General features: G+C 42.1%; 1 protein-coding gene across 1 annotated transcript; it reads left to right on the top strand.

Annotated features, from left to right (window-relative positions):
* Positions 1 to 13,709: 13,709 nt before the first annotated feature.
* SERINC3 (serine incorporator 3) lies at positions 13,710 to 25,640 on the top strand. Its single transcript, XM_077831978.1, has 10 exons — positions 13,710 to 13,844; positions 16,557 to 16,718; positions 17,701 to 17,894; positions 18,685 to 18,764; positions 19,595 to 19,732; positions 20,448 to 20,617; positions 21,927 to 22,017; positions 22,614 to 22,791; positions 23,318 to 23,545; positions 24,552 to 25,640. Exons 1-10 carry the CDS (start codon positions 13,806 to 13,808, stop codon positions 24,598 to 24,600), a joined length of 1,329 nt encoding a protein of 442 aa, XP_077688104.1. The 5' UTR covers positions 13,710 to 13,805; the 3' UTR covers positions 24,601 to 25,640.
* The last annotated feature ends 902 nt before the right edge of the window (positions 25,641 to 26,542 follow it).

Here is a 26,542-nt window from a genome sequence, read left to right as displayed (position 1 = left end):
AGCAGTTTTGTGTCACTGGGAATGTGTGGCCATGCACAGAGAGAGAGAGAGAGAGAGAGACTTGGGAAGCTGCTGCTGAGCTGCTCAGCCTGAGGATCTCATGCCAGCAGGGCAGAGTACTCTCAAAAAATGTTTACTTTGAGCAGAAACTATTTATAGTGCCAGTAATCTGCATGGAGACACGAAAGTGTTTGTTGCAAAGTGAGTGGTGGTGCACTGCTTCTGGACAATTTCACTCCACAAGGTTATACTGTTCCCCGGCCCTGCCACTGGTCCCAGGGCATCTTGTCTCCTCTGCTGTTTAACCAAACACTTCTTTAAATGTTTGTCCCAGCTATTTAGTTGCTTGAGTCTGATCGCAACCTCTTTCCAGAGAATATGCATTTTTCTAAGAAATAAAAAAGGCTTTTCTTTTTGAATGCACCCGATGAAGTGAGCTGTAGTTCATGAAAGCTTATGCTCAAATAAATTTGTTAGTCTCTAAGGTGCCACAAGTACTCCTTTTCTTTGTGTATGTAGAGAGAGGCAGCATATGTGAGCAGATCTCAGATTTAGATCTAATAGTGAGCTATGCTACCACTTGATGATGATGATGCATACAGTTTAAGGGCAGAAGGATCCATTAGATCAGGGGTTCTCAACCATTTTCTTTCTGAGGCCCCCCCAACATGCTATAAAAGCTCCATGGCCCACCTGTGCCACAACCACTGATTTTATGCCTATAAAGCCCAGGGCCGGCGTTAGGGGGTAGCAAGCAGGGCAGTTGCTCGGGGCCCCACACCACAGGGCCCCGCCGTGAAGCTAAGTTGCTCAGGCTTTGGCTGCAGCCCCAAGTGGCAGGGCTCAGGGACCTGGGCTTCAGCCCTGCGTGGTGGGGCTTCAGCTTTCTGCCCTGGGCCCCAGCGAGTCTAATGCTGGCCCTGCTTGGCGCCCCCCCAAAACCTGCTCGCAGCCCCTCGGGGGGCCCCAAACCCCTGGTTGAGAACCACTGCATTAGATCATCTAGCCTGTCCTCCTGTATAACATAGGCCATTACATTTCACACAGTTACCCCTGTATTGAGCCCAGTAACTTGTCACACCCAGAAAGGCATCCACTCTTGATCTGAAGTCTTCAAAAGATAGGATTTTGTTACAGAGGTTAGTCACCCTCACTGTTAAAAAATTGTTCCTTATTTCCAATTTAGCTTTGTCTGGCTTCAGCTTCCAGTTACTGGGTCTTATTATGCCTTTCTTTTTCTGCTAGACGAAAGAGGACTTTAGTGCCCTATTTTCTCCCCATGATGGTACTTATACACTGTTATCATCCAACATCTCAGTCTTCTTTTGGGTAAGCTAAACAGATTGTGCTCTTTAAGTCTCTCACTATACAGCATTTTCTCCAGCCCTTGAATCATTTTGGGGGTGTTTTTTCCTCCAGTTTTTCAATATCCTTTTTAAAATGCAGACACCAGAACTAGATTCGGTTTCCCAGTATTGGTCTCACCAATGCTCTTGTACAGAGGTAAAATCACCCCCTGCTGTACTTAACTACTCCCCTGTTTATACATCCAAGCATCACATTCGTCCTTCCTGCCCTAGCATTGCACTGGGAGCTCATGTTAAGTTGCTTGTCCACAATGACCCCTAGATCCTTTTGTAGTCACCGCTTTCTGGGATACAGTTCCCCATTCTGCAGGTATGGCCTGCATTCCTTGTTCCTAGATGGAGAACTTTGCATTTGGCTGCATTATAACACATTTTTTTGAATGGGCCTAGTTTACCAGGTGATCCGGATCGCTTTGTATGACTGCCCTGTCCTCATCATTATTTACCACTCCACCAATCTTTTTGTCATCCAGAAATTTTATCAGCAGTGACTCTTCCAGATCATGATTAAAATATTGAATAGCATCAGGCCTAGTACTGACCCCCATGGAACCCTCCTAGAAAACCCGCATTCAATGATGATTCCCTACTGACAACTACTTTTTCAAATCTGTCAGTTACCCAATTCTAAATCCATTTAATGTGTGCTGTATTGATAGTGTATAGTGCTATTTTTTAAATCAGAATGTCATTCAGTACAAAGTCAAATGCCATAAGAAAAGCTAAGTATATCACATCTATTCAGTGACTTTTATCAACCAAACTTGTAATCTCATCAAAGAATGAAGTCAGGTTTATTTGGAACGACTTATTTTCCATAAGCCCACGGTGACTAGCATTAATTTTATTCTTAGCCTTTAATCTTGGATTAATTTGAATCCTGATATACATCTATATGGCACCTTTCATCAGACGGATCCCAAAGCACGTTACAAACTAACTTACATACTATCTATGATATAGGAATCACTTTACCCTGTGGGATGAAATGCAGCAACCATTTAACAGCGCAAAGCAGAGAGAACAAGCATAAATCCTGCTTGTTTGTTTGTTTGTCCAAAGGGATCCAGAGGTTTCTTCAGTGTAAGCCCACAAAGGTCATGCACCCAGCTACCTATTCATCAAAAAAAATCCTACTTTCAAAGCTGTCTTGTTTGAGTGACACAGACATGAGTATCAGCATCTGCTATGGGTAGCTCTCAGCATAATTCAGAATGGGGAAAAAATATATGGTGCATTTATGAAATGTTAGGTTGGATTAGCTACTGGAGGCTTCTGTTTACCAGCCGGGGCCAAGCACACACCAGGAGCAGAAAATGAGAGCCTGCATAATGTAGTATCAGGGAAGATCTGGTAAGTGAGTTGCTCTGAGTTGTTTACAACAGAGAGACTTTCAGGTGCTATACTCTGATTTTCCCTTTCCTTCCTAAAAGCCAGCTGAGCTAGTTACAGGAAAGTAGATAGCAGGATAGATTGTCACTTGAGCTTCTTGCATTTGGAGAGTGGAATGAAGCACTAATAAAACAGAAGTAAATGAGGTCCTTCACTCTCCGTGTAGCAGGTGCTAAAGGCTACAGGCTGTGATCCCTCCCCCCTCCCTATTAATGGCTAAAATAATGAGTCTCACTGTGGATCTGAAGAAACCCTGTAGAGATTTAGGTCCTGATTTCTGCTCCCCGTTAGACAGGTTTCACAACAATGTAACGCCGCAGACTTTAAAGGCAATATTCCTGATGTATACTGATGCAAGATCGGAATCAGGCCTTAGCATCCAACTCATGTTTCCTAAAATGTCATTGAGTCACAGAACTTTAATCCTCATGCTTCAGGGTATACCCTGAGTCAATAATCTTCCCCTGTTCAGCTTCATGTTAAAAGTGTCAGGTGCCTTGCACAAAATGGCAACCAAATTTCACCACCTGCTGACAGGTAACTGAGCACAGATTACATGGCCAGCTACCATTCGTGACAAGGAGGTTTCATATTTTGGTCACCATTTTTTTTTTAGTTGAGTTGAGAATCCTAGAGATCCCTGCTAAATCCAACAAGATTTTGATTTTAAAAACGTTGTGAGTACATGGGTGTACAACGAGAGGAAGAGTCTATTTGATACCATTGCATCTAGCCAAGGATCCTGTATTTTTGCAAAGTCTTAGTATTTCTCAGCCTATAAACCAGTTCTTCATTAGTGGCACAACGGGAAACTTCTGAAATCCATGCACGTACCATCAGGCCCTATTCTGACTTCCAATGGTATGTGACACATACAATTACACAAGAAATGAGAGAACCCAGAAAAGTGTGTTTGTAAGAAATAGCGTCATCTTTGGAGAGGAATACCCACTAGAAGCATTTATGGTGCCAAATTGTTCATCCACTACAGCCTGATCCAAAGCCCAGGGAAGTGACCTAAAAGCAGTAGCAAATATAGTTAGATCAGGGGCAAATTTTGGTCACTTTTAATTAAAAATGTAAACTCTTCCCTGAAATCTGAAAAACAAAGTGTGACTGTATTTCACAAGAACAGAAAACTGATAATAGAGCTATTTATACGAGTGAAAAAATACTTAACTTCAGATACTGAAATGTTAATGGAGACAAAATCTGGCAGAGTGTGCTGCTTTTGTGTTCAGTGAGCTCTTTCAACTCTGCAAAAATGTGACTGCAAAAAAGTCATTCTTTAAGTCTTAACATATGAATTTCCTGGACTGGCCCAGTGGTCTCAGGCATGATCTGCAGCAGCTATTCTTTATAGCTGCCTGTAACAACACCCCCACTTTCCCACTCCTGAGACATTGCAAACTGTGGTCAGTTTCTGCATAAAGTCTGTACTGATTTCCTGAGCACTAAACATCTGCGTTTAACTTGCCCAACATTACCCAGGGGAGAACAGTTGATTCAGCATCTCCCGAGCAGTGATGCCACTGAAGGTGATGATGAGGCCTGGAGCTGGATATCTTGTTATTAGACTCCCAGGGGCACTAAAAAAAAAAAAAAAGTCTAGGATGGAAAAAACACTCACACATGCTGGAATGCAGTGACACACCCTGAGCGACAAGACTTGGAAGAGAAAGACCAAATTATTAATAGTAATTTATGAAGCATCCTGTATCCTTAAGTGCCTCATCTCAATACTGTGTGTGAGTTTTCTGTGCTAAAAAGAATCCAACTGTAGTTTTGAAACTGTTCAGAAAAGCAGTTTCCTAAATCCTCATCACACGAAGAAGAATGTCCCAAAGACCAAACCCTCTTCACTTGGGGTCAAACCTCCCAGTAAATAGAAAGGAAAACTGTAAACATTGCAATCCTGTTCTCTGTCAAAGACTCTGAAATGTATGTGTATACCAAGAATACTGTGGTTATGTTAATTAGTGGGTTGCACACAATACAATTACAAGGACACTTTGCAAGACTGGTTGTAAAACACTCCTAGAAGTTTAAAGCTAGACCAGCTAGTTTGAATATATATATATATATATGGTTTGGTTTGGTGGTTTGTGGGAGAGAGGGGTTGTTTTCTTTTGTTTTGTATTTTGTTTTTGTGCCTCTGCTGGCATAATTGAGGTAGATAGATATAGTGATTGACTATTTAAGTCAGTAGAAGGTGCCAGCTCCTCAGCACATATAGTTACTTAGATGCCTGAATATGAATTTAGGAGCCTAATTTTGGCACCCATTTATTAAGATCTTGGCCATAGCACCTTTAATAATTACTGTGCACCAGGATCAACTGAGACTTGGATAATCTCAAACTTCTACAAACCCTGATAAATGGCATTTTTGAGTTTAAATACAGATGTGAATCTTTTTGAAACCTCTTTGGAGGTTGCTGCCCACTTTTGTTATCTTGAAAATATTTCTGGAACCTACAGCCTGGGTGTCCAGCCAGCTTTGAATAAACAAACAAACTGCAGGGAGAAATGTTTGTGTTGGTAATGTGGTCAAAAAAGTAAATCTTTTTAAGAAGTTGAAGGAATTCATTTTTCGCTTTCTTCCCTTAAAGTTTCTGAACAGAAGGAGAAAGATGTTTGGAAAAGTCAAGCCAGGCAACAGTTCTAGCTATCAGATTTGGGCACAATAATAATTCAACTTAAATATAAAATGTGGGCAGGGATTTATCTCAGGCATCTGTGTGATCATGTGTTTTTCCTTTAGGAATGTATTCAGTCTCCTAACTGGAAACACAAGGCGACTGTTTTCCCCTCCTTTTTTAAACCACTGCAAAAACAACATGAGCAACTGTAACATGTTAAACACTTCCTGGCAGTGCGACAAAAATCTAGCATCTAAAATGTCAGTGATGAGGCCAGGAGGATTTACATGATTAACACGACTTATGAGAAGTATTAACTCCTTCACTGCCTTCAGAGCATCCTCTTGAAAAGCGGAAGTCTGTGACTAGAGCACAATGGAAAGAAAGAGAGAGGACGTCAAGAACAAAGAGAAATGGCCATGCTCTGTATTTTTCTGTATTGTTATATATGCTATCACTGAAGATATCTGAGCCAGGGCCCCAGCTAGTGTAAATCAGCAGCGCTCTCATAGCTTTACCAGTTGATACCAGCTGAGGTATTTTTATGTTTTACATAAAGACCTATGATCCCGCCCCCCCGACTTGCTGCTACTTCTTCCAAATCCTGGAGCAAAGTCATTCATAACTGTGAGTATATAACAGCAGAATCAATTAATAAATACAAGAGTAAACACTTGCATAGTAATCTATATCTTCCAAACTGTATGCAAAGAGGAGTTAATTAAGGTTACCAACACCCCTTTGGGCTGCATTAATTTTATTATTCCATTTTATAAATGAGAGAGCAGTTAACAGGTTAAGGGACTGACCCAGGGCCACACAGCAGGTCACTGACAGAAGCAGGATTAACTTGGGAGTTCCTGTCTCCCAGTCCCGACATTACTCCACTAGGGTCATGCTGCCTCTCCTATTGCTGTAGGAATAATTGATGTTATAGATTTAACAGCATGACTTCAGTGCAGGCTCCAATGGGAGGGCATTGGCTGAGAGGCAGCAAAACCTCATTTGAACCAAAATAGAGGTCCAGAAAAAAAGATGAAAAACATTTGAAACAGTGACTGGAGTTATGTTCATGGGTGGGGGTGTACACTGCTCCGTTTGAAAGCTTACCTGGTCTGTTTTAATTCTAAAGGGATATCAGAACACAAAGAAGCACAAACTAAAGACCCCAAATTCCATTGGCAACCCCATATCTGAAGTGGTCACTTTAAATTAAGGGCGATCAGTCCTCACATAGATGCTTTACAATGCTCTGGCAGCACAAAGGGATCATAAAGCAGCTCTAATTAGTACCACCAGGCGGGAGAGCTGGCTTTATGCTACTTTCTAATAGCATAGTACCTCTATGCATCCGATGAAGTGAGCTGTAGCTCACGAAAGCTCATGCTCAAATAAATTGGTTAGTCTCTAAGGTGCCACAAGTACTCCTTTTCTTTTTCCAAAGACAGACTAACACGGCTGTTACTCTGAAATAGTACCTCTGGCATTGGTATGCATTGGGAATGTGCTGGGATGTGAAGAGGGCTGACTGGTGTGCCCTGGGTTCCAATAACCCCAGGCTAAAATAACAGTCCTTGTGGGCTGTTACTACCAGTGCAAGTTAAAACAGCCTTGAGGCTCTAACAGGCACCAGCAGCCCTAGGGGTTGGGAGAGACATGCTGGCCCTTCCTTCTCAGGTCCTATACCCAGTGCAGCTCAGCTGGACCCAAAAGTCAGAGTTTAAGATCTTTTTGATTTCCAGTGAAATGTTCACATTTTAATTAAAGACCTGCCTCTGCTTGGCAACCTAGTTTTGCTGGTCCCTGTGGAGGTTGATTCACAGATGTCACTGCAGTTCTGTACAATATTCATACTAGCATGTCTGTCTAAAGTTTTTTCAAAAGTTTCTTTTTTCTTTTATTTTTGGTACTCTTCAATATGTTTGCATTTTACTATTGCATCTGTAAACAATGAGAAGAAATAGCTCAATAATAGAATTCCTGAATGTTAGCTAGATACTAATATGTCTCTCCAACTGTTTTACCAATCACCTTCAGGAAACAATGGGCCTGATCCAAAGTCCATGGAAGTCGGTGGAGAGGTTCCCATTTCTAGGGGTTTAGATGAGACCCTAAATTAACAAATTCTGAAAGAACCAACTGGTCAAACAAAACTAGAAAGATAGAGATTATAACCCCTTTATCAAAATAACAGTGACTCTTGTGTGCACACTCATTTAGGGGATGGGAATGAAACAGTGACTCAACCTGTTAAAGATTTAGACAGAGAAAAAATATATTAAAAAACTTTTAGCAGCATTAGTAACAGCCACAGAGCGCAAAATACTAACCTGACTAGCTGCCAATCAGCTCAGCAGATCACAAATAGAATGACTCATTTATCCACATGACATGACAGAAGAGTGGAGAGTCTCAGAAGGGCAAGGATGCTAACAATGCAGTAATGGTACATACAGTAAGAAAATATGGAAATTATTAAATAGTGAGCAAGTGCTTCAGACAAGGAGAAATAAAAAGAAAAGAAAGATCTTGTCATTGTGGGACCAATGCAAGCACGTAAGAATATGGACCTTGTAGATTTCCACTCCCCACCAAACACTGCTTTCTTGAGGTACTAGAAAAAGACAGTAAGCAGGGAAGACTGAAAAGACTGACTGGTGCTTCACTGGGGAATTATGGATAAACCATATGTGTTAACACCCAGACATTAACAGTGAAAGAATACCGTATTTACTGGATGCCAGTAGAGCATGTTCCAGTGAAACTAATTTGGGAACTCTGTAGCAGTTAGGGTGTTTGTATTTGGAGAGTTTCCCAGCCTTGACAAAACATCTAGATTTTGTGGAAACTATTTGAGTGTCCAATTAAAGAATAGCTAAAGTCAACAGTAGTGACAGCCATGTATGAGTAACTGAAGGCAGAACTTAGCCCAATACTTAATTATTAATGTTCCTTAGGGATGAATGACTTCAAGTGATGTTTTCAAAGCAGGTTGTAAGGATTGGATAACTGAATACAGTTCAGCCTAAAAGAAAATACCTACAGGAACTGAACTACACTCCTGGGAAAACAATTCTCCTAAATGAAAACTCCACTATTAATTGTGCCCAGTAGATCCAACTGAAGTGGCAATCATTAATAATGGGGAAGACTAAACATTTTACAAAAGAGAAGTCCAGTGATTATTATTAGCAGGCAGAGAAGTGATTAATTGGGTTTATAAAAGAGCAAACTACAGCATCTTAGTGTTTCTAAAACACATACGATCCACAAGACAGGCCACTGCCCAGCCATGTACACAGGTTAGAGCAACAGTGATCAAAGGAACACATATGTTACCTGTAATTGTAAAATTATAAGCTTGACTTGTCAACAATCCAGACCTTCCTGTTCTGAAATTCCAATATGTTAAATAATCTGGTTAAAAAGTAAAAAATTCTAAATTCTTCAATTCTACTAAGGATCTATCTGTCACTTGTGAAAAAACAGAAACAAGCAGAATGAATCATCATCTACTACACTGAACACAGAGCAAAGTTCCACATCTTCACTATCATGTAAGGAGACCCTTGCGATTAATATGGACAGCACTAATCCACAATCCTGATAGCTTCTTGCCAGTAGTGTTGCACAAAGAACTGCAGTGAATTGTCTCCAAAAAGGCTTGGCCAGATATGCTACACTTTGCTTTAGAAACTGCCCAAGCAAGATTACATTTCAAGGACTTAATTCTTGCCCCTTCATTCAACTAACACATAGATACATATGGGATGCACCATTTGCTCAGTCTGGCCCAACCAATTCACATACCACAGCAGTTTATTTTTGTAAATGATTAGGATAACCTCATGGCATATTCTGCTTCTTTTCCCACAGTTGATAGCACTAGGACGACTTCATCCTTATCTCTTGTTAGACACGTGTGGTTTGAAATGATGTTATGCAGAACCAGATGCATGCTCAGAAATAGAACAAGCATTTGGAAATCACTTGTGATGCATAAAGTTGAAGGGAAAAGCTTTCTATGTTAATAATGATCCTTTGCCTTTCCTGAGCACATGCCATCTGAGTGAGGAGCCTAAAGCACTTTGCAAACATTAATTAAGCCTCACATGGCCTGTGAAGACATCTTTATCCCCCCAGTTATAGCAAAAACTTTTTTATAGCATCCATCACAATGGTACCTAACTGCTTAGTGACTTACTTGCTCACACAGTGAGCGAGTGATACACTGGGAAGAGAATGCAGAATTCCTGATGTTGCACACACAATGAAGCAGCTGAGATTCAGCTGTGAACTTTCCTGCCTAGAGATTTTTTTGGTGCATGTGAAAAGGAGAAGAAAGTTAGGCTTCTAATAGGGTAAAGGTCTCGGTATTTCCTGCCAGAGACCATATTAGTGACTTACTAGGAGAGTCATGTCTCAGGGAGCGCATTTAATTTTCACAGATGACCTGATTACACAGTGTGGCCCATGGAGATGACAGGTCCCAGCGTGCAATTTCCCATATTCAGCTGGAGGAAGGGCCCAGAGATGATGGGACTCAGGATTAGGGTGACCAGATGTCCCGATTTTATAGGGACAAGTCCCGATTTTTGGTCTTTTCCTTATATAGGTTCCTGTTACCCCCCACCCAGTCCTGATTTTTCACACTTGCTGTCTGGTCACCCTACTCAGGATGCAAAGCCCAATCTAATGTGTTGAGTGTGCTCTGGTTACATGCGTGGTCAAAATGCATAGGTTTTCAGCTTGCTTTGTTGATTTCCCCCTGCTTTGTGTTACACTATGCCTTTAAATTATAAAGTTGTTTAGAAGGTCTAAGTATTAAAGTTGCATGCTGAAAATGGCTTCTTTATTGCATGTCTGGTTATCTTGTAGCCAGTTTTTAGATGAGAAGTACAACCAAGGCTCTGACCATTTGTATCCGTTAAAAATTCCAAGTTTCCTTTCCTCAAAATTGGCATATAAACTCTGGTGGCTAGCTAATTTACCAACGATATTAATTAGTCTGAATCACTACAGCCCCCTCCTCCATTCCCTTTCAGTTTCATTTGCTCACATACTACAGGGATGGCTTTGATATGGGAATCTAGGTAGCCAGACATGGGCTTCTCCTTTGCTGTCTTTGCTAAATTCTGTATTTTTGATGTGTGTTGTTGACCAGATGCAATATACTAGAGACAGGGTATGAACTGGGCTGGAACACTGTGTTATAGCAGATCAGCACCTCTCTTAAGTTTGCTTCTTATTTTCCAGTCTCAGCTTTCATTTTAAAGGAGTGAGTCTCTTGCTGTTTCAGCTGTGAAGTCAACCTTGGAAATGTGAACTGATGCCTGGTCTACACTACAAAGTTAAGTTGATATCCGTCACCTTGCATCAACCTATTTGTGCATGTGACTACACTGAGTTTTGTCTCCAGCCAATGTAAGAACCCATTATGGTAACACAGTAAAACCATCTCCCTTGAAGGGCATACAGCTATGGTCAACCTACTTTACTTAAGATCCTACAGTGCAATTGTGGACTCTGCATGACCTCTGTCAACCCTAACAGTTTTCCAACATCTGTCCAACAATGGTCTGGTCACAATTTTAAACTCCAGTGTCCAGGAGTCTCAGAGGCCAGAAACCTCTGCTCCTGCCTCCCCTTCCCTCCACCTTTAAAAGCCTTGTGTGTTTTTGAAATGCCTTTCCTGATTGCCCACCTTGGTAAGCACACCTAGCAGCTGATCCTTGTTGCGTGTAACAGCCCAAACAACCATGCCGGCTCCACACACACAGGTAGTAAATGCGTTCCTGCCCACAGTAGACGGGAAGTGTTGGATCTCCTGGGCCTGTGGGGAGAAAAGGTGGTGCAAGCACAGCTGTGGAACAGTCATCAAAAACTTGGACATCTATGAGAAGATTGCACAGGGGATGCAGGAAAAGGGATACAGCAGGGACGAGCAGCAGTTCAAAGTGAATGCAAAGGAACTTTGCCAGGGATACCACATATCTGGAGAAGGCAACAGTGGATCTGGTGCTGCCCTGCAGACCTGCCGCTTTTACGAGCTGCAGGCCATATTTGGCAGAGATCCCACCAGCACCCTGCAGACCCCTGTGGAGGTGGAGCCTGAGACAGTGACCCCTGCTGTGAATAGAAAGGAGGAGGAGAGGGGAGATACAGCAGGGGACACCAACCATGCAGAGCCAGGACCTATCTGAAACCCAGCAGGAGTCTAGCCAGTCCTGCTAGGCAAGCATGGAGAAGCTTGCTGCTGAAGGGGAAGAGAGCTCACAGAAGCACATGCGTGCATTTTTTCCTTACCGTGTTTAAATTTAAAGATAGCACGCAGTTCATCCCCAAGTTAATGAGAGGTATTGACTTTTTCATTGTTTTACTCATATGAGAAGAGACAGGTACAACAAACAGAGGTAGAGTCAGTATTTGTTTTTCATTCCCCTATCGAGTTAGGTGGAGTATAGAGAGTATTTATGGGAATAAGGGAAGGGAGCTTTGAAATTGATTTTGCCCTTTCCTTTGTGACTGTAAAAGTGTAACTGATGCATCAATGTCTTGAGTTTGAAGAAAGCCGGAAACAATAGCTCCCAGACATGTGAACTGCCCCACTCTAATGGCGGTTAACTCAAATGCCAGTAGTGATACTATAATAAAGGTCAACATTGTTAATTTTCATTGCTCATCAAAGCATGTTTGAAAGGAGAGAGAATCATCATACAATCTGCTCAGTAACAGCTCATTTCAGTGCCGTGAGTGGGTGGGTGTGAGAAAGCATCGTCATTTATTCCCCCCACCCCTCATGAAGAAGCCAAGTCCAAGGAGTCCACCAAAGACCAGACAGTATGCATGATCATATTTGAACATCTTCACAATCTACTGATAGCTGCATCTAATTTTGGCAGCTCAAGTGGGTGAAGTTTAGAAAAGTTCCACAATCTTTGATTTTCCAATTCAGATTTACCAGATTCTGTCCAGCGATGACTCTGTTTCAGTGATGAATGTATGTTGTTTGTAAAGCTCTGGGGGAACTTTTACAATGAAAGACAATCCAACAATGGCCTATCTACATGATCACATGCCCTGTTGGGTGATGTGATGTAATCCCAACTGTGTTATAACAGAGTTTGGTTTTACCTATGCTGATGGGACTAAAATATGACTAAAATATGTTACAACCATCAAAAATCATTTTACATTATTACCATCGTAAAACAGAGTGTGAACAGACAGACACGTATTTTAGAAGGCTACCTGGGTTTTTGTGGGGTTGTTTTCTTCTCTCTCCCCATCAGAACAGGCAAGAAAAACAATGGCCAAAACATGACGCCAGACGTGGTTCATCTGGTTGCACAGACTGGTGTTTATTATTTGGTTTTGATTTATGGGTATTTCCAGCCATGCACAGTAAGTCCCAGGCAGCACCCCCTCACAGGACACCTTCATGAGCTTGCCCACTGGGGCCCCACCTCCCTATGGCAGAACATGACATTATGTCCACTTGCGACACGTCGACAAAACAGGATGCAAGGAGGGGACATCATGGCTCACGGCAACACCCGGTGCCGGCACGTTGACATCATGGTGGGACCGTGCCCCTGTGCCGTCGTGGTGCTGTGACATCACGCTGGCATGACTCCCCTCTTAGGGTTACCACCTGGCAGGTATTCGACAGGCCTGGATGGGTTTTTTTTTATGAATTTGCCAGCAGGGATTTGCATTATTATCACAATACACTGGGAGAGCGAATGTTCAAAGAGTCTGTGGCCAGCAAAAGATGCTGCTGTGGCCCCACTTCTGCCGTTTAAGAAAATGACCTTATCGGTCTTGTCTCTGGTCTCTCTCCAGATACTCGCCGCGGCTGCTGGGGTTGGGTACAGCCGCCTTGTGGTGGGGCTGGCCGGCTTGCCTTGAGGGAGGCTGAGGCCTGGTGCCCCGGGAGGCGGTTGGCGGTTGCCATGGCAGTTGGTGGGAGGGGGAGAGGAGCCGCCAATAGCCCCGCCCACGGGGTGGAAGATATAGGAGACCTTGAACGGCCTCGGGCCTTTCCTGTCACCTTCCACCCAGCTGACTAAGTACCCCCATAGGCTGTCTCGAACACGGGTACCACCCACTTGGTCTCTTCAGCCAATGACTGCCTCGCTGCGCAAAACGTCACCGATCACCGCTTTGGAGGCTGCCACCTCAGCCCGCCCTCCAAGGGGCTTTCTGTCTTCTCATTGGCTGATCTGCCTCCTCCCCTCCCCTCTCCTAACAGATCGTTCCATGCGTGCAAACTTCGGGACGTGACCAATGAGCGCTAGGCTGCGGGGCGGGTGAACCGTGATGACGCAAGTGGCGTCGCTGCAGGGGAGGAAGAAGAAGAAATCGGAAGCGGCAAGGGAGCTCGAAGCAGCCGCTGCGTTACCATGGGGGCCGTGCTGGGGGTCTGTTCGCTGGCCAGCTGGGTGAGTGGCGGGGTGGCCTCCCCTGAAGGGCGCTGACGGTGGGGGGGCGAATTCCGCCCATCGCGGGAGCCCCGTGTGATCCGCGCAGAGGCAATGCTGCTCCTCCCTCCGCCCCACCACTGGGGGGGTGGGGCTGTGAGGCCTGGTCGCCCGGGGGTGGGTGTTGTTGCTGCCGTTAACGCTCGTCTCCAGGCCCGGAGACACCCCCCACCCCGGCCGCCCCGAGCTCTGGGTCCTAGTGTCGCTGGCTGCCAGCGGGGCTCTGCTGTGTCTGGCGCTGAGCCCTGTATCGCGGCTGTTCGGGGGGCGCCTTCAGGCAGTGGCCGAGTTTAGAGATCTTGTGCACGGCGCTGTACGGTCACATAGCGAGAGGCAGGCCCAGCCCCCAGGAGCTGCTAGGCTCGAGCTGGATAGGCAGGCGGTGGGGGGAAGGGTTGACATTGATAAGTGGTACTTGGTAAATGTCCCGAGGGACCCAGGGGATTTCTTGCTGTAGCTCAGGGGTTTCCTGCCTCATTTTGAATACTATAGACATTCTCTTTGTTTATTTGTGGGAAGTCCCTCCTCGTGTTTGTAACTTCGGAAGGCGTAACACAGGAAGTAATCATTGCGTCATCAACAACACACAAATTGCTCTGAGAACATAGCACAGGCTCATTGGGTTATTGTAGGGCAAAGTCCACAAACCGGGGGGGGGGGGCGAAGCTTTAAAAAAATGTTGGTTACTTAGTCTTTTATAACAAAGAATCTTAAACGTCTAGTGACACCACTTATGTTGTCTTTTGTTGTTACTACTTGTATTTCATTAACTTTAAAACAATGAAAATGTATTTGCTACCTTCACTTTCTAGTTCTCTTTGCAAATACTGCAATGGTATGTCTAAGTTTAAACGAACTGTTTTCCTATAAATTATTTAATTCAGTTTTTTATGTTGTTTGTGGGTGTAAATTACTGACAATGACCTTTGAAACACTTTTAAGATGTAGCTAAATAGTTGTAAAACTGTTAGTACTGTATGTTCTATGTACTGCCATAAAACACTGGAACCAATTAGGCTGGGTTTTTTTCTAAGCTTGATGCTCTTGAAATCACTTTCTAAGTAAGAAATTGAGAAACTTGTGTTAAATACTTGTTTCCATAATTGATAAATGCTGATGGCAGTAGAAAGAAATGAACACATTCAACCTTTCATAAATAACATCTCCTAAAGCTTCTCTGTAATCAAGAACTTCAAATTTGAGCGTGCACAATTCATGAGGAATAGAATTCCTGACAACAGCAAATCATTCATTGCTGCCCCACTATAACTTTATGCACATTATGAATTATAGACATTTTTTTTCTAAAAAGGGGAGTGGTGTTGCTTGTGAAATCTGCCCCCTGTGTTTTTTCCTTCCTATTAGTGGGTCCCTACAGCCTGGTAGCCATTTGTATTAAGTAGAAAGCAAAATAAGTCTTGCATGTTCATGCTGAGAAGTGCAGAACTACTTGTTCTAATGTAATTACAGGGCTTGTGACTGTTAAGTGAGAATAATTAAACATGAAGCAGTTATGCCAACCGAACCAAAGTCAGGCCAATAAAGGTTGCTGGGAAAGTCCCTGAACGAGATAAGTAGAATGAAAGAATACTTGTTTAAGTTGTCGGGAGTGAGATAAGGGGAGACCTGCATTTTTGTACCAGATGTTCTGAGAACGGCTTGTTTAGATAAGGAGACGCACTGTCTCCACTCCATGTTTCTGTTCTATGTCTGTTCTTAACTCCTCGTCTCCTGTTTGACAACCATACTGATAAAGTTTGGTGAGGTGTTATGACTTGCTAAAAGCTATATACAAGAGGGGTATAGGTATGCATGCATAATAGAGAAAGAGAACTTTAACTAAGGGGGGTGGGTGGGCTGCTTAATGAATAATCTGTGATGCACAGAACTGTCTAAGGTGCCACAAGTACTCCTTTTCTTTTTGCATAGAGACTAACCAATTTATTTGAGCATAAGCTTTCGTGAGCTACAGCTCACTTCATCGGATGCAACTGTAGCTCACGAAAGCTTATGCTCAAATAAATTGGTTAGTCTCTAAGGTGCAACAAGTACTCCTTTTCTCTTTGTGAATACAGACTAACACAGCTGCTACTCTGGAACTGTCTATAAAAACCTACTAGTTTTACCTAAGAGGCAGCTGGTTCGAGACGGGCCGCTCTCTGTTGTTGTGTGCACTCCTCAATAAAGAGCTTGTGTTTGGACCTTGCTGGTGTTGCCTGTCTCTCTGCGGTCAGACAACGAACTATGCTGTCTGGGGTTCGAGTCCTTAACATGACCATACCAGATTTCTTTAATCTTCTGATTTGAAAACTAAACTGTATTGTATGGGCATAATTTTATGCCTTGGAGTACTGTTATAAAACTAAAAATATAATCACATGTGTAAAAGGGAGTGCCATCACTTGAGACACTTTTTAAATTAAGACGATAGAGCAATAAAGAATTTATTGTGGGGAAGAATGCCATCAAGGTGAATTTTGATGTCTAAATTGATCACTTTGGTCTCTAATTTTTGTGATAACTTCTGCAGGAAGTGAGTGACTGGGGCTATTAATTTGCAGGGAAGCTGTATTTGGCTGAGTAAGGGACTGTGGTTAATGATAATGTTTAGCCCTTTTGAAAGTGAGGTCTGTATAGAGAAATACCCTTACTGTTCCCATGTTGGTTCTCTAGATTCCATGTCTGTGCAGTGGTGCCTCATGTTTGCTGTGCCGATGTTGTCCAAACAGCAAGAATTCCACAGTGACACGTCTTATCTATGCCTTCCTCCTTCTTCTCAGTACGCTTGTTGCCTGTATCATGCTAGCACCGGGAATGGAAGAGCAGCTGAAAAAGGTGTGTATATATAAGACATTTGTGATCTTTTTGTAACAAAGCCATGACCTATGCTAGTAGCCCCAACTTCTTATTATTCGCCGTGGACTACCTCACACACACATGCCCAAATAAATTGGAGACGTTGAAAGGGGGGAAATTTTCAGAATAGAAGAAAAATAAACTGTGTTGTAAATCTTTGGATTGCTAGAGTGTCGCCCATGTGCATAATTGAAATGTAAACTAAGTAAATTATGTTTTTTCCTTTAAATTCACATTGTCTTCAGCACAGCACTGCTTAGAGTGCCTGTCACTGTCCTGCAAATTCTCTCTGTAGAGCAGTTCATTCAGGTTTTACATTGCTGGGGAAGAGATTTATGTTACACCACTAATTCAGATGCGCCTGCTATGTTGATTTAAATCCTTGAATAGGAAGAACACCGGTCCCAACTGGAGATAGGATCCTGTTAGGGTGGTGGTTGGAGAAGAGGATTCCAAGACCCGGGGTTACAAAAATATTAACTGACCAGTGTGGCCTGAGTTCTGCCAAAAAGGCAGTTGTCTGTTCAGAAGTGAGGTGCCACTGAGGCTGCCAGGCGGGAGTGGGCAAAGGAATATAATGGAAACTTGCCACAGTATATATATGGAATGGTTTTCTGTTTGGCTCCTAGTTTGAAATATTGATTTCACTTTTGTGACACTTGGACATCTCAAGCCTAGAGAATGAGGATACCAAATTCACATCCTTGCTCTAAGCCTTACACCCTGATACTTTCCTTTTGGGTAAATTAGTTACTCTCTCTGTCTTTGGTTATGCAGTGATATGGGAAGGAAAAGGTGACACTAGGAACAAATCTGATCTCTGCCTGTGGACCAGATGCAAAGCCTTTTCTCACAACGGCTACCAGAGGGAAGCTAGCTGAGACCCTTGTGTTATTTGTGTATTCCACATGTTTGTGACTGCAGTCTTAGAACTGCAAGTTACAAGTCTCTTTTTATCCAGGTGCCTGGATTTTGTGATGAGGGGCTTCATACTAGGCTACCACACATGAATGGCTTTGTCAACTGTGATGTGCTGGTTGGATACAGGGCAGTCTATCGAATCAGCTTTGCCATGGCAGTGTTCTTCTTCATTTTCTCTCTTCTTATGATACAAGTGAAAACAAGTAACGATCCGAGAGCCGCAGTGCACAATGGGTATGTAGGCATGGTATTGACTTGCCTGTTAACTTGTTTAGTCTGTCTCTTACCAATTTCTTTCCCAGATAGTGACAGATTCCTTAGATGTATGTGGATGAACAGCCTGGACTGAGTCCTTTAGTTCCTTTGCTGATTGCTAGAGAGCACTGCTTCTGAAAGTGTGTGGGTAACCAAGATCCCTAGGAAGCCTCCTACTTGCACTGCATTTCTAAAGTACTGATAATCAGACGTTGAAACATTATGCCTTGAAATCAGATAACTCACCTTTTCTGTCATTTTCCCAAACACTTATCATTCTCTGGAGTTTGGAGTTCATTTAAAATTGCCATCTTCTTTTTAAAAAAGGGAGATAAAGATGGAGTGGAAAGGGAGACTCTTGACAAATATATTTTTAGGATACTTTAATTAAAAGAAACCTTTTAAAATAACAGCCTTTGTTAAATGTCTTATTTAACATTCTCTCTCTAGGCTAAAGCACTGAACAGTGTTTCAACACTATTCAGTTGTGAAATGTTATAGGTATTATTTCATCACCAAGAACCCATTTGGGTGTATAAGTACCTTGTCTGAGCATGTGCAGGTTTCAAAAGACTACTCTTATTTGGCAGTCTCCTATGTGAAAAGACCATCTCAGAGCATCCCCAAATAGACTGTATACAATTCTGTTCTGTCATTATTAGACAATCATGCCTGTTAATCAGCCATATTTTGTTCACTTAAAACGGGGTTCGTTGTACAGATAGAGGACCAACACTGTCAAACATGTTTGTCTTTTTATTTTAAAAAGGTTCTGGTTCTTCAAAATAGCTGCCATAGTTGGTATCATGGTTGGAGCCTTTTACATTCCTGAAGGGCCTTTCACAAGAGGTAAAGTTAATATATAGTCATTGAATCGCTTTTGAAAATACAAACTTTTTCACAAATTACCGGAGGTTATAGTTGGTGCATTCTAAGTTATGGTTATTGTAGAATACATACAGTGCAACCCTATTTCCCTGGAATGTTCTGGTAATTAGGGAAGTAACGAGGTAAGCAGTACATGTCCTTGGGCATAGCTGCAGTGTTTCAGATAAACAGGGCCAAGCTCCGTATTTATAGTTAAATACCTTAATTATTTTAAGTGTTCGTATGACTGACAAAATCTTAGTTTCTCTTCTGTCACTGTTCATGTTAGCAGATGTCGGGAAAGACTTTGTTTGCCAAGGCATTTTAGGGATCTTCTGCAAAGACCTTTAAGAAGTTCTATTCTCTTCAGTCAGCTATGCTAAGGAAGTGTTTACCTATTACTGTACTGTTTGCATCCATTTTGTAGGATTGTTGGGGAGTTAAATCACCTTTCATAAACTTCAATGGTCACTTACGTACATGAAAATAGTGTCTTACGTTAAATCTTGAATTCTTCTCTCTGAAAACACTTTGGGCCCAATCTTGCAAATACTTAGCACGTGCTTAATTTGAGTCATATTGAAGTAAGTGAAACTACTTGCATGCTCTAGAGCATGCAAGTAATGTGTAAGTATTTGCAGGATCGATGCCATAGAGTATTAGGGGACTGAATTTCCAGGCTATATTTTCACTATTCCTCTTAAAAGCTGATAAGCCAGTTTATAGGTTAATCTGAGGCTAGTTTTTCTACCTAGTAAAATACAAATGATGAGAAATAACTCTAACTTAAATCCCTTTAATGTCTTTTCTAGCATGGTTTATTATTGGCATTCTTGGAGCCTTTTGCTTTATCCTCATCCAGCTGGTGCTGCTTGTGGACTTTGCTCACTCCTGGAATGAGTCCTGGGTTGAACGAATGGAGGAAGGAAATTCTAGGTGTTGGTATGTGGGTAGGTATCTAAATCGGAGAATGCAAAACCTAACTAGAAGAAACAAACAATGCGTACATAGTGTAAGTACAAAAACAAGGTGTAGCCTCTTACAGCCCTGCCACTGTGTACATGCTGTACTCTGATCTGCATCCTACAGCTGAAGCTCCATAGGTATCTGAGGAGGTAGAAGCTGCAGCGTTGCTCCACTATAGCTCTATGTACACGCTGGTTCTAGTCACATTAATTAAAATGAGAAGTAGACCTGTCAGTCACTGTCCAGTTTGATGGTCATAAGAAATAAAATTTAAATGTTGTGCCCAGCTACATAGAGAGGTATGGTCTGAATACAGGGCTACAGCCATTGACTCCCTTAATGTTCTCAGGCAAGTCAGCTCAGCTCTTTTTAGTCACCCTGTCTGTATAATGGTGATAATGTGGCTTGCACCTCATGCTTGTAGGCTGTTGATGTGATTTTTTTTTTTTTAAATGGCTCCCGCAACAAAACCGTAACAATTAGCAATTTAACTTAACTCTTTTAGCTGAGAACACTAACCTCTGTGGCTCCTTAGATTATAAATAACTTGAAAGAAGGGCACTATAAAGGCACCCAGTCTGTGTGGGGTAGAGAGAAAATCTTGCCTCTAAAATTCAGGGCTGGTAAGTGTTCCAATGGGGAGCCTGCAGAAGTATTTGTTTCCACCCTGTGTTGAGTTAACTTGTCTTTCTTTTTCAGCTTTATTTTCTTGTACGAGCTTGACCTACATCTTGTCAATAATTTCTGTTGTGCTCTTCTATGTATTCTACACTAAACCTGATGGTTGTACCGAGAACAAGTTCTTCATCAGCTTTAATATGATCTTGTGCATTGTTGTTTCCATCATTTCTATCCTTCCAAAAGTTCAGGTACTACATTTTCTATTTTTGCTTAAATCCTTTTGTACACAGATAGCAATATCTTTAAATCTCCTTTGAAGTATACATTTGCTGTTTTTATAATACACATTCAGAAAAAATTGTCACAGGATGAGAGCGTGCTAATGATTGTGTGGGATAACTAGAAATAAGCAGAAAACTGAACCTAATGCAATAGTTCCTGAACTGTGGACATTTAGAACATTTTACTGACCATCTGCAGAAAGCTGGCATGTCACATGATGATGCTGATTTCTAGCTGTCATTGTATTAGACACATCTGAAATACAATGCACCAAATTATTTCTTGGTGCACTTAATGAAAGCAGTTGCTGTGATTGCCTCAGCTATCATGGATCAGAGGGGAGGCATCCAAGAGTTGCTGGGTAAAACTTTCAGCATACCTAAATGACATCAATTGGATTTAGGTTCTTAAGTCATTAAGATGCTTCTGAAAACTTTCATGAGATATGGTGCGCTATGAAAATTTCTAAGAACCCCTGGCCTAGTTAACAAACAATAAATGATGATAGATTAGTCTTCCTTTGCTCTGATTGTTTGTGTTGCTGTTTTAAGAAACCAAGTTGCCCTTTATGATAACTCTGCAACCCTTCTTATTTAATGCGGTTTCCACATGGGTAAATTGAGGGTTGACTTTGGATGGTTGTATTTTGGGTGACTGTAACAGGGAGATACTTTGATGACCCGTTTAGATGTCTGCATCAAAATAGTTCTGCATCAGGTAGAATACACGTGCTTCACCTGGTTAAACACCCTTTGAAGAATACTGGGCATATCTGTTAAAGATCGGTCTTGGGTTCTAAAGCTGCTCCTCCCCTCTCTCTCTCCAGCGCGCCCCCCCCCCCCATCTCTTTTGAGTCACCACCTCTGCTAATATGCCACAGAGGATTACTAGATGTTGTTCAGAAGTTATATGCTAGACTTGTATTTTGCAAACCTGCTACAGTCAGTCTTGTCACGGTTAAGTCAAGCAAGAGCTTCTGATCAAAGATGGTGTGCGCAGTGCATGTATTTGGGTCAAGAGGGATGAACGTGTGTCTCTGGCTTCCCACAGCCGCCGTTGGCCTGGCACGGCGAACTTCGGCCAGTGGGAGCTGTGATCAGCTGAACCTTGCAGGTAAACTGGCCTGGCCTGCCAGCAGATTTCCCTGGTGGCCCACATGCCAAAGGTTGCCGATCCCTGTACTAGATGTTAGGCAAATCTGCAGCAATTAGGATTAAATGCAGCTGTATCTGAAATGCCATTTTTGACTCTGGAGAGCATTTTGTCTTTAAACAGGAACATCAACCTCACTCTGGCCTCCTCCAGTCCTCTGTTATTAGTCTCTACACAATGTATCTCACTTGGTCAGCTATGTCTAATGAGCCTGGTAAGCATCTATCTGCCTTGGTAGAAAGGTATTCCATTTTTAAAACAAAAACATGTCAGTGGAGCTTACTGTTATCAGAAGCCATTGTGCTGGGATTGCTGATCAAATGATGCATTTGAGAATCCCTACAACATGTGCTTACTCAGGTACAGAATTGCTACATAGTCAGGTGGTCCTATTCAGCTTCTCAGTGGCTTTCTTTTGTGTGGTGCATATTGCAGCAATCTATTCTGGAGGTCCCAAAGACCTGGTTGATAAGGTCTGGACTGAAGTTAGTTAATTCTCTAGTCCAGGCTTATCTGTTGCATTCTGTGAAATCCTTCCTAGTGAAACACAGAACTAAATATTTTGAGAATCAAGCAGTGTGGGGATGGGCATGTGGGAAGGATGGTATCTGTGCAAAGATCTAAGAAAGGGCTTGATTGGAGTACACTAATCTAGTCAAGTGAATGTGGGAAGACTTCTTGCCACTGATGCTACTAGGGAATCCAAGAGCAATTGGAAGTCCAGCAGGAACTCTAGACTACAAACCTGGCTGACAGAAGATGACAGGGATGAGTTTTACTAAACTTTTTTTTTTTGTAAACCTCTTTCAGATAGAAGCTGCAACCCAAGTTTGTTGAACATCATCACACAGATAACTGCACCCACAATAACTCCAGCTAATGCAACTGTCATACCTGCTACTCAGGCTCCACCAAAGTCCTTGCAGTGGTGGGATGCACAGAGTATTGTTGGACTTGGTATCTTTGTTCTTTGTCTCCTGTATTCTAGGTAAGATCTGAGTCACTCAAAGCAGAAACAGCACTTGCCTTCCTTTTGTGAAAACTGTGTGCGTTTATGAATGAAATCTACCTGCCTTGCACACAAGGCTCTGTCTAGCTTGATGTGGGCAAATAAAAATATGGAAGACTAGTAAAACTGTGAGGAGGGTAGAGGCTTCACCAGCCCTGTTCTTAATTAGTTGAAGTCTTAAGCTAAAATAGGCCATAATAGCATGAAGTGGGGAGGGGGATGTTACTTAAGTCAGAGGTAAATAGTAGGAGAGTTGTTTCTGAACTGACCTCCAATCACAATAAACACATTGGGGTAAGGTGTTTGCTTGGTCTCCGATATGTAACATGAATGGAAATGGATCTCCTAAGGAGCGTTCCTTGTTTACCCTTTTGGAAAAATGTCAGTCAATCGCAACACATTTTGGGGGATGTAAAAGATTTGACTAGTTATAGTCACTAGTGAAACCCACCCCTGTGTTCTCTAGGGTGGATTTTTAACTTTTGTTTTTTGGGTCACTTTGCAGCATCCGCTCTTCCAGTAATAGCCAGGTGAACAAGCTGACTTTGTCTGGGAGTGACAGTGCCATGCTGGATGACCCTGTGGGAATGGATGGTGGATCTGTGGAAGATGGAGAAGTTCGTCGGGTCATGGACAATGAGAAAGGGGCAGTTCAGTACAGCTACGCTTTCTTTCACTTCATGTTGCTCCTTGCCTCTCTCTACATCATGATGACACTCACTAACTGGTACAGGTAGGAACAAAATGGGTTTAACTTTTTAAACATAAAATATATTTACGAAGGTAGGTGAAAGGTGCACCTGCTACCTCAACTCTGGGTGGCTGATCTGACTATCTGTGCAGCTTTAATTCCTGCTGGGAGAGGAATTCTTATGCCCCATTCCCCTTGATATCCAGTGAGTTCACTGGTAGCTTAGGGATTGGAAGTCTGAAGGCTACTCCTAAATCTGGGATATCTGTGGTTTCAGATCTTTCCTTCATGATAGTTGCATCAAAGTTGTGGTGATTAGCGTTTTTTTATTGAGGCATTGACAGAAAGGGACGGGGCAGCCTGCATAAAGGATTGTCCAAATTTGCAAGGGCAAAAGATACCAGACTGAGTAGATTTTTCTTCAGATTCCTGTGGTTGTGTATCTTTCCTCCTGTTGGCATAATGAGTTAGTCAGGGACTCTGTCCTTTGAAAAATTTGGTTTTGCCCAGCTTGAGATTGAGAAGACAAACGGGAGAAGGAATGTTGGCAGCTACAGACATGGAAGCCACTTATGTGCTGAGGGTTGCCCCAGAGCTATTGAGACTATCCATCTTGAGGCTGTGCTCCAACCACCTACTTACTACCTTTTTCTTGTGATTGGCTGACCTACTACATGGGGGTGGTCTTGCATTTTCTCATTTAGTGCTGCTGTGAGTGCTGTCTTAAACAAGGAAAGAGTATATGGAGGAACAGCTGCCTGTAATAAAGAACTGAAGTTGGTTCATAACTGGCTGTGGGGTCAATTGTAAGAATGGTGATGCATAAACATACATAGGCTGGGATGTACTTAGACTGGCAGGTGGCAGGACACCTCTAAAGTTCTGAAAGGAGGGATTTTGCAGTGTAGGGTCTTCACTTATAAGACAAGGAGCCTTTTTGGAAATGATGGTGGAATGTTCCAAACATGCTGCACCTTCGGTTCAGTAAAAGTGCAGAGACGGTGGCAAGTGAAGGCTTGTCGTTAACAACTCTTTCCCATTGTTACAGCCCTGATGCAGACTTCAAAACCATGACAAGTGGCCAGCTGTGTGGGTGAAGATCTCCTCAAGCTGGGTCTGCCTCCTTCTCTATGTCTGGACCCTAGTGGCTCCTCTTGTCATTACCAGTCGGGACTTCACTTAAATGATTGTGCTTGTCTGAGATTATGAAAATGCCCGAAGTTCCTCTGCTGAAAGCCAAAACGTCATGTATTGCTTCAGTTATTTCTTGAAACTAAGGCAAATGCATCTTTTCATGTTCCATGCAGGTGGATAGAAACTGCTGGATTGTGTAATGCTTGATGCCGTATCTCAACTACATTAATTTTGATACTATTTTATTTTGACCTATATGTGAGGTTAGCTGTTTGTGCATTTTTGAAATCTATCACAACTGTAGTACAGCACAGAAGAAAAACACCTGTAGTATCCATTAGTTCCAACACAATATTGAAGAGAACAATTAAACACAAAGTAATATAAAAGAAGAAGCTGCGTTTTTAGCATAATGCACTAAATGGTCAGTATGTGGAAGTGTAAGCCATGCTGCGTAAGTTTCTACATTCCATTGCAAAAGGTTGTCTAAAAGAGCACCCTCCTGTTTGTGGGCAGAAACTTATACGTTCCCTCCAAGACCAATATCTTGAAGATGTGTAGCTGTTAACTGTAATTCCTGTTCCCAGAATAATACCTTTTAGGTTTTATGGAAACTATGCTTTGATTTAGTATATTTGCCAAATATTTTAACTTTGATTTAACTCTAAACTCAGATACTTCTGTTTCGAATCTAAAATTATGCTGGAAATTTTTTTTTATTAATTCTCAATTTGTGCTTGTCTGAGTTAATACACATTGTCAATATTTGCACTATAAATGCATTTGATTAAAATATAGATTAACTGTTCAAAGCATCTTTCAAACTCTCTGTTCCAGGTAGATGCAGGGACTGGTGCAGCAAGTTCATAATATCCCATGATATTTTGAATTCAGCAGCTGTATTAGCTTACCACATGACTTAAAGGAAAGTTTTATGTGGCTCAAGTGGTGTCATGACTTAATCTATGCTCTGATTAAACATGGTGATTACACCTTCATTCCAGTCCTCTGATGCTGAATCATCAAGTTGGATGGTGAGTCTGTGATGAGCACACTTACAAAACACATAGCAAAGTGGACTTATCTTTTGACTGCGGACTATTACAATTAGACCACTAACACTAGTTATTTTACTAGAAGGAGGTAGGTATCCAAGCTTATGTCTTCAATTTTTAGCTTTGTATGTGCACTAGGATGCAGTAAAATGTTAGGTTTCAGAGTAGCAGCCATGTTAGTCTGTATTTGCAAATACAGACTAACACGGCTGCTACTCTGAAACCTGTCATTATGCAAGGCACTGAAGACTTATGCTCAAATAAATTTTAGTCTCTAAGGTTCCACAAGTACTCCTTTTTCTTTTTAGTAAAATGTTGCTGACAATTCACGCCTAAGACCATGTTTAAGTTTCTCAGCCATAGCAGGAAGTGGACATGCTAAGGAGTTGTAATTTGGCCAATAAGTGTGTTTATAACAAAGGACACAATACACAACTGTATGCTGGTAAGGAAGGAGAGTGGAAAGATGGAAAAGCTAGACAAGAGGCAAAGCCTACCCACTATCTTCTATCCTACAGTCACCCCTAAAGTACAATTAGCAGTCAGATAACCTTATAATTTATAGATATTAGGACTCCCTTTTTATTTATTGTAGTTGTAGATACTAGGCAACAGATGTTCATTTCATATTCTATCCTGGATGCTGACTGCATGGTGTACAGCACACTAGCCTACTTGAGTTTTTACCAGTTACCAAATGCCATCTACTGTTAGTTAAAGTACCTGTAATAGGAGATAAATCTATGTTTAGTTAATTAGTTGGAATAGACATGTCTTCTTGCATCTCACCAGATTCAGGTCACATCTTACTTTCACCTAATGAAGATTCTCAGACTGTTTGTTTAAAATG

This window comes from Eretmochelys imbricata, chromosome 13, assembly GCF_965152235.1.
Source record: "Eretmochelys imbricata isolate rEreImb1 chromosome 13, rEreImb1.hap1, whole genome shotgun sequence".
NCBI lineage: Eukaryota > Metazoa > Chordata > Testudines > Cheloniidae > Eretmochelys > Eretmochelys imbricata.
This window is presented reverse-complemented; position numbering and strand designations above follow the sequence as displayed.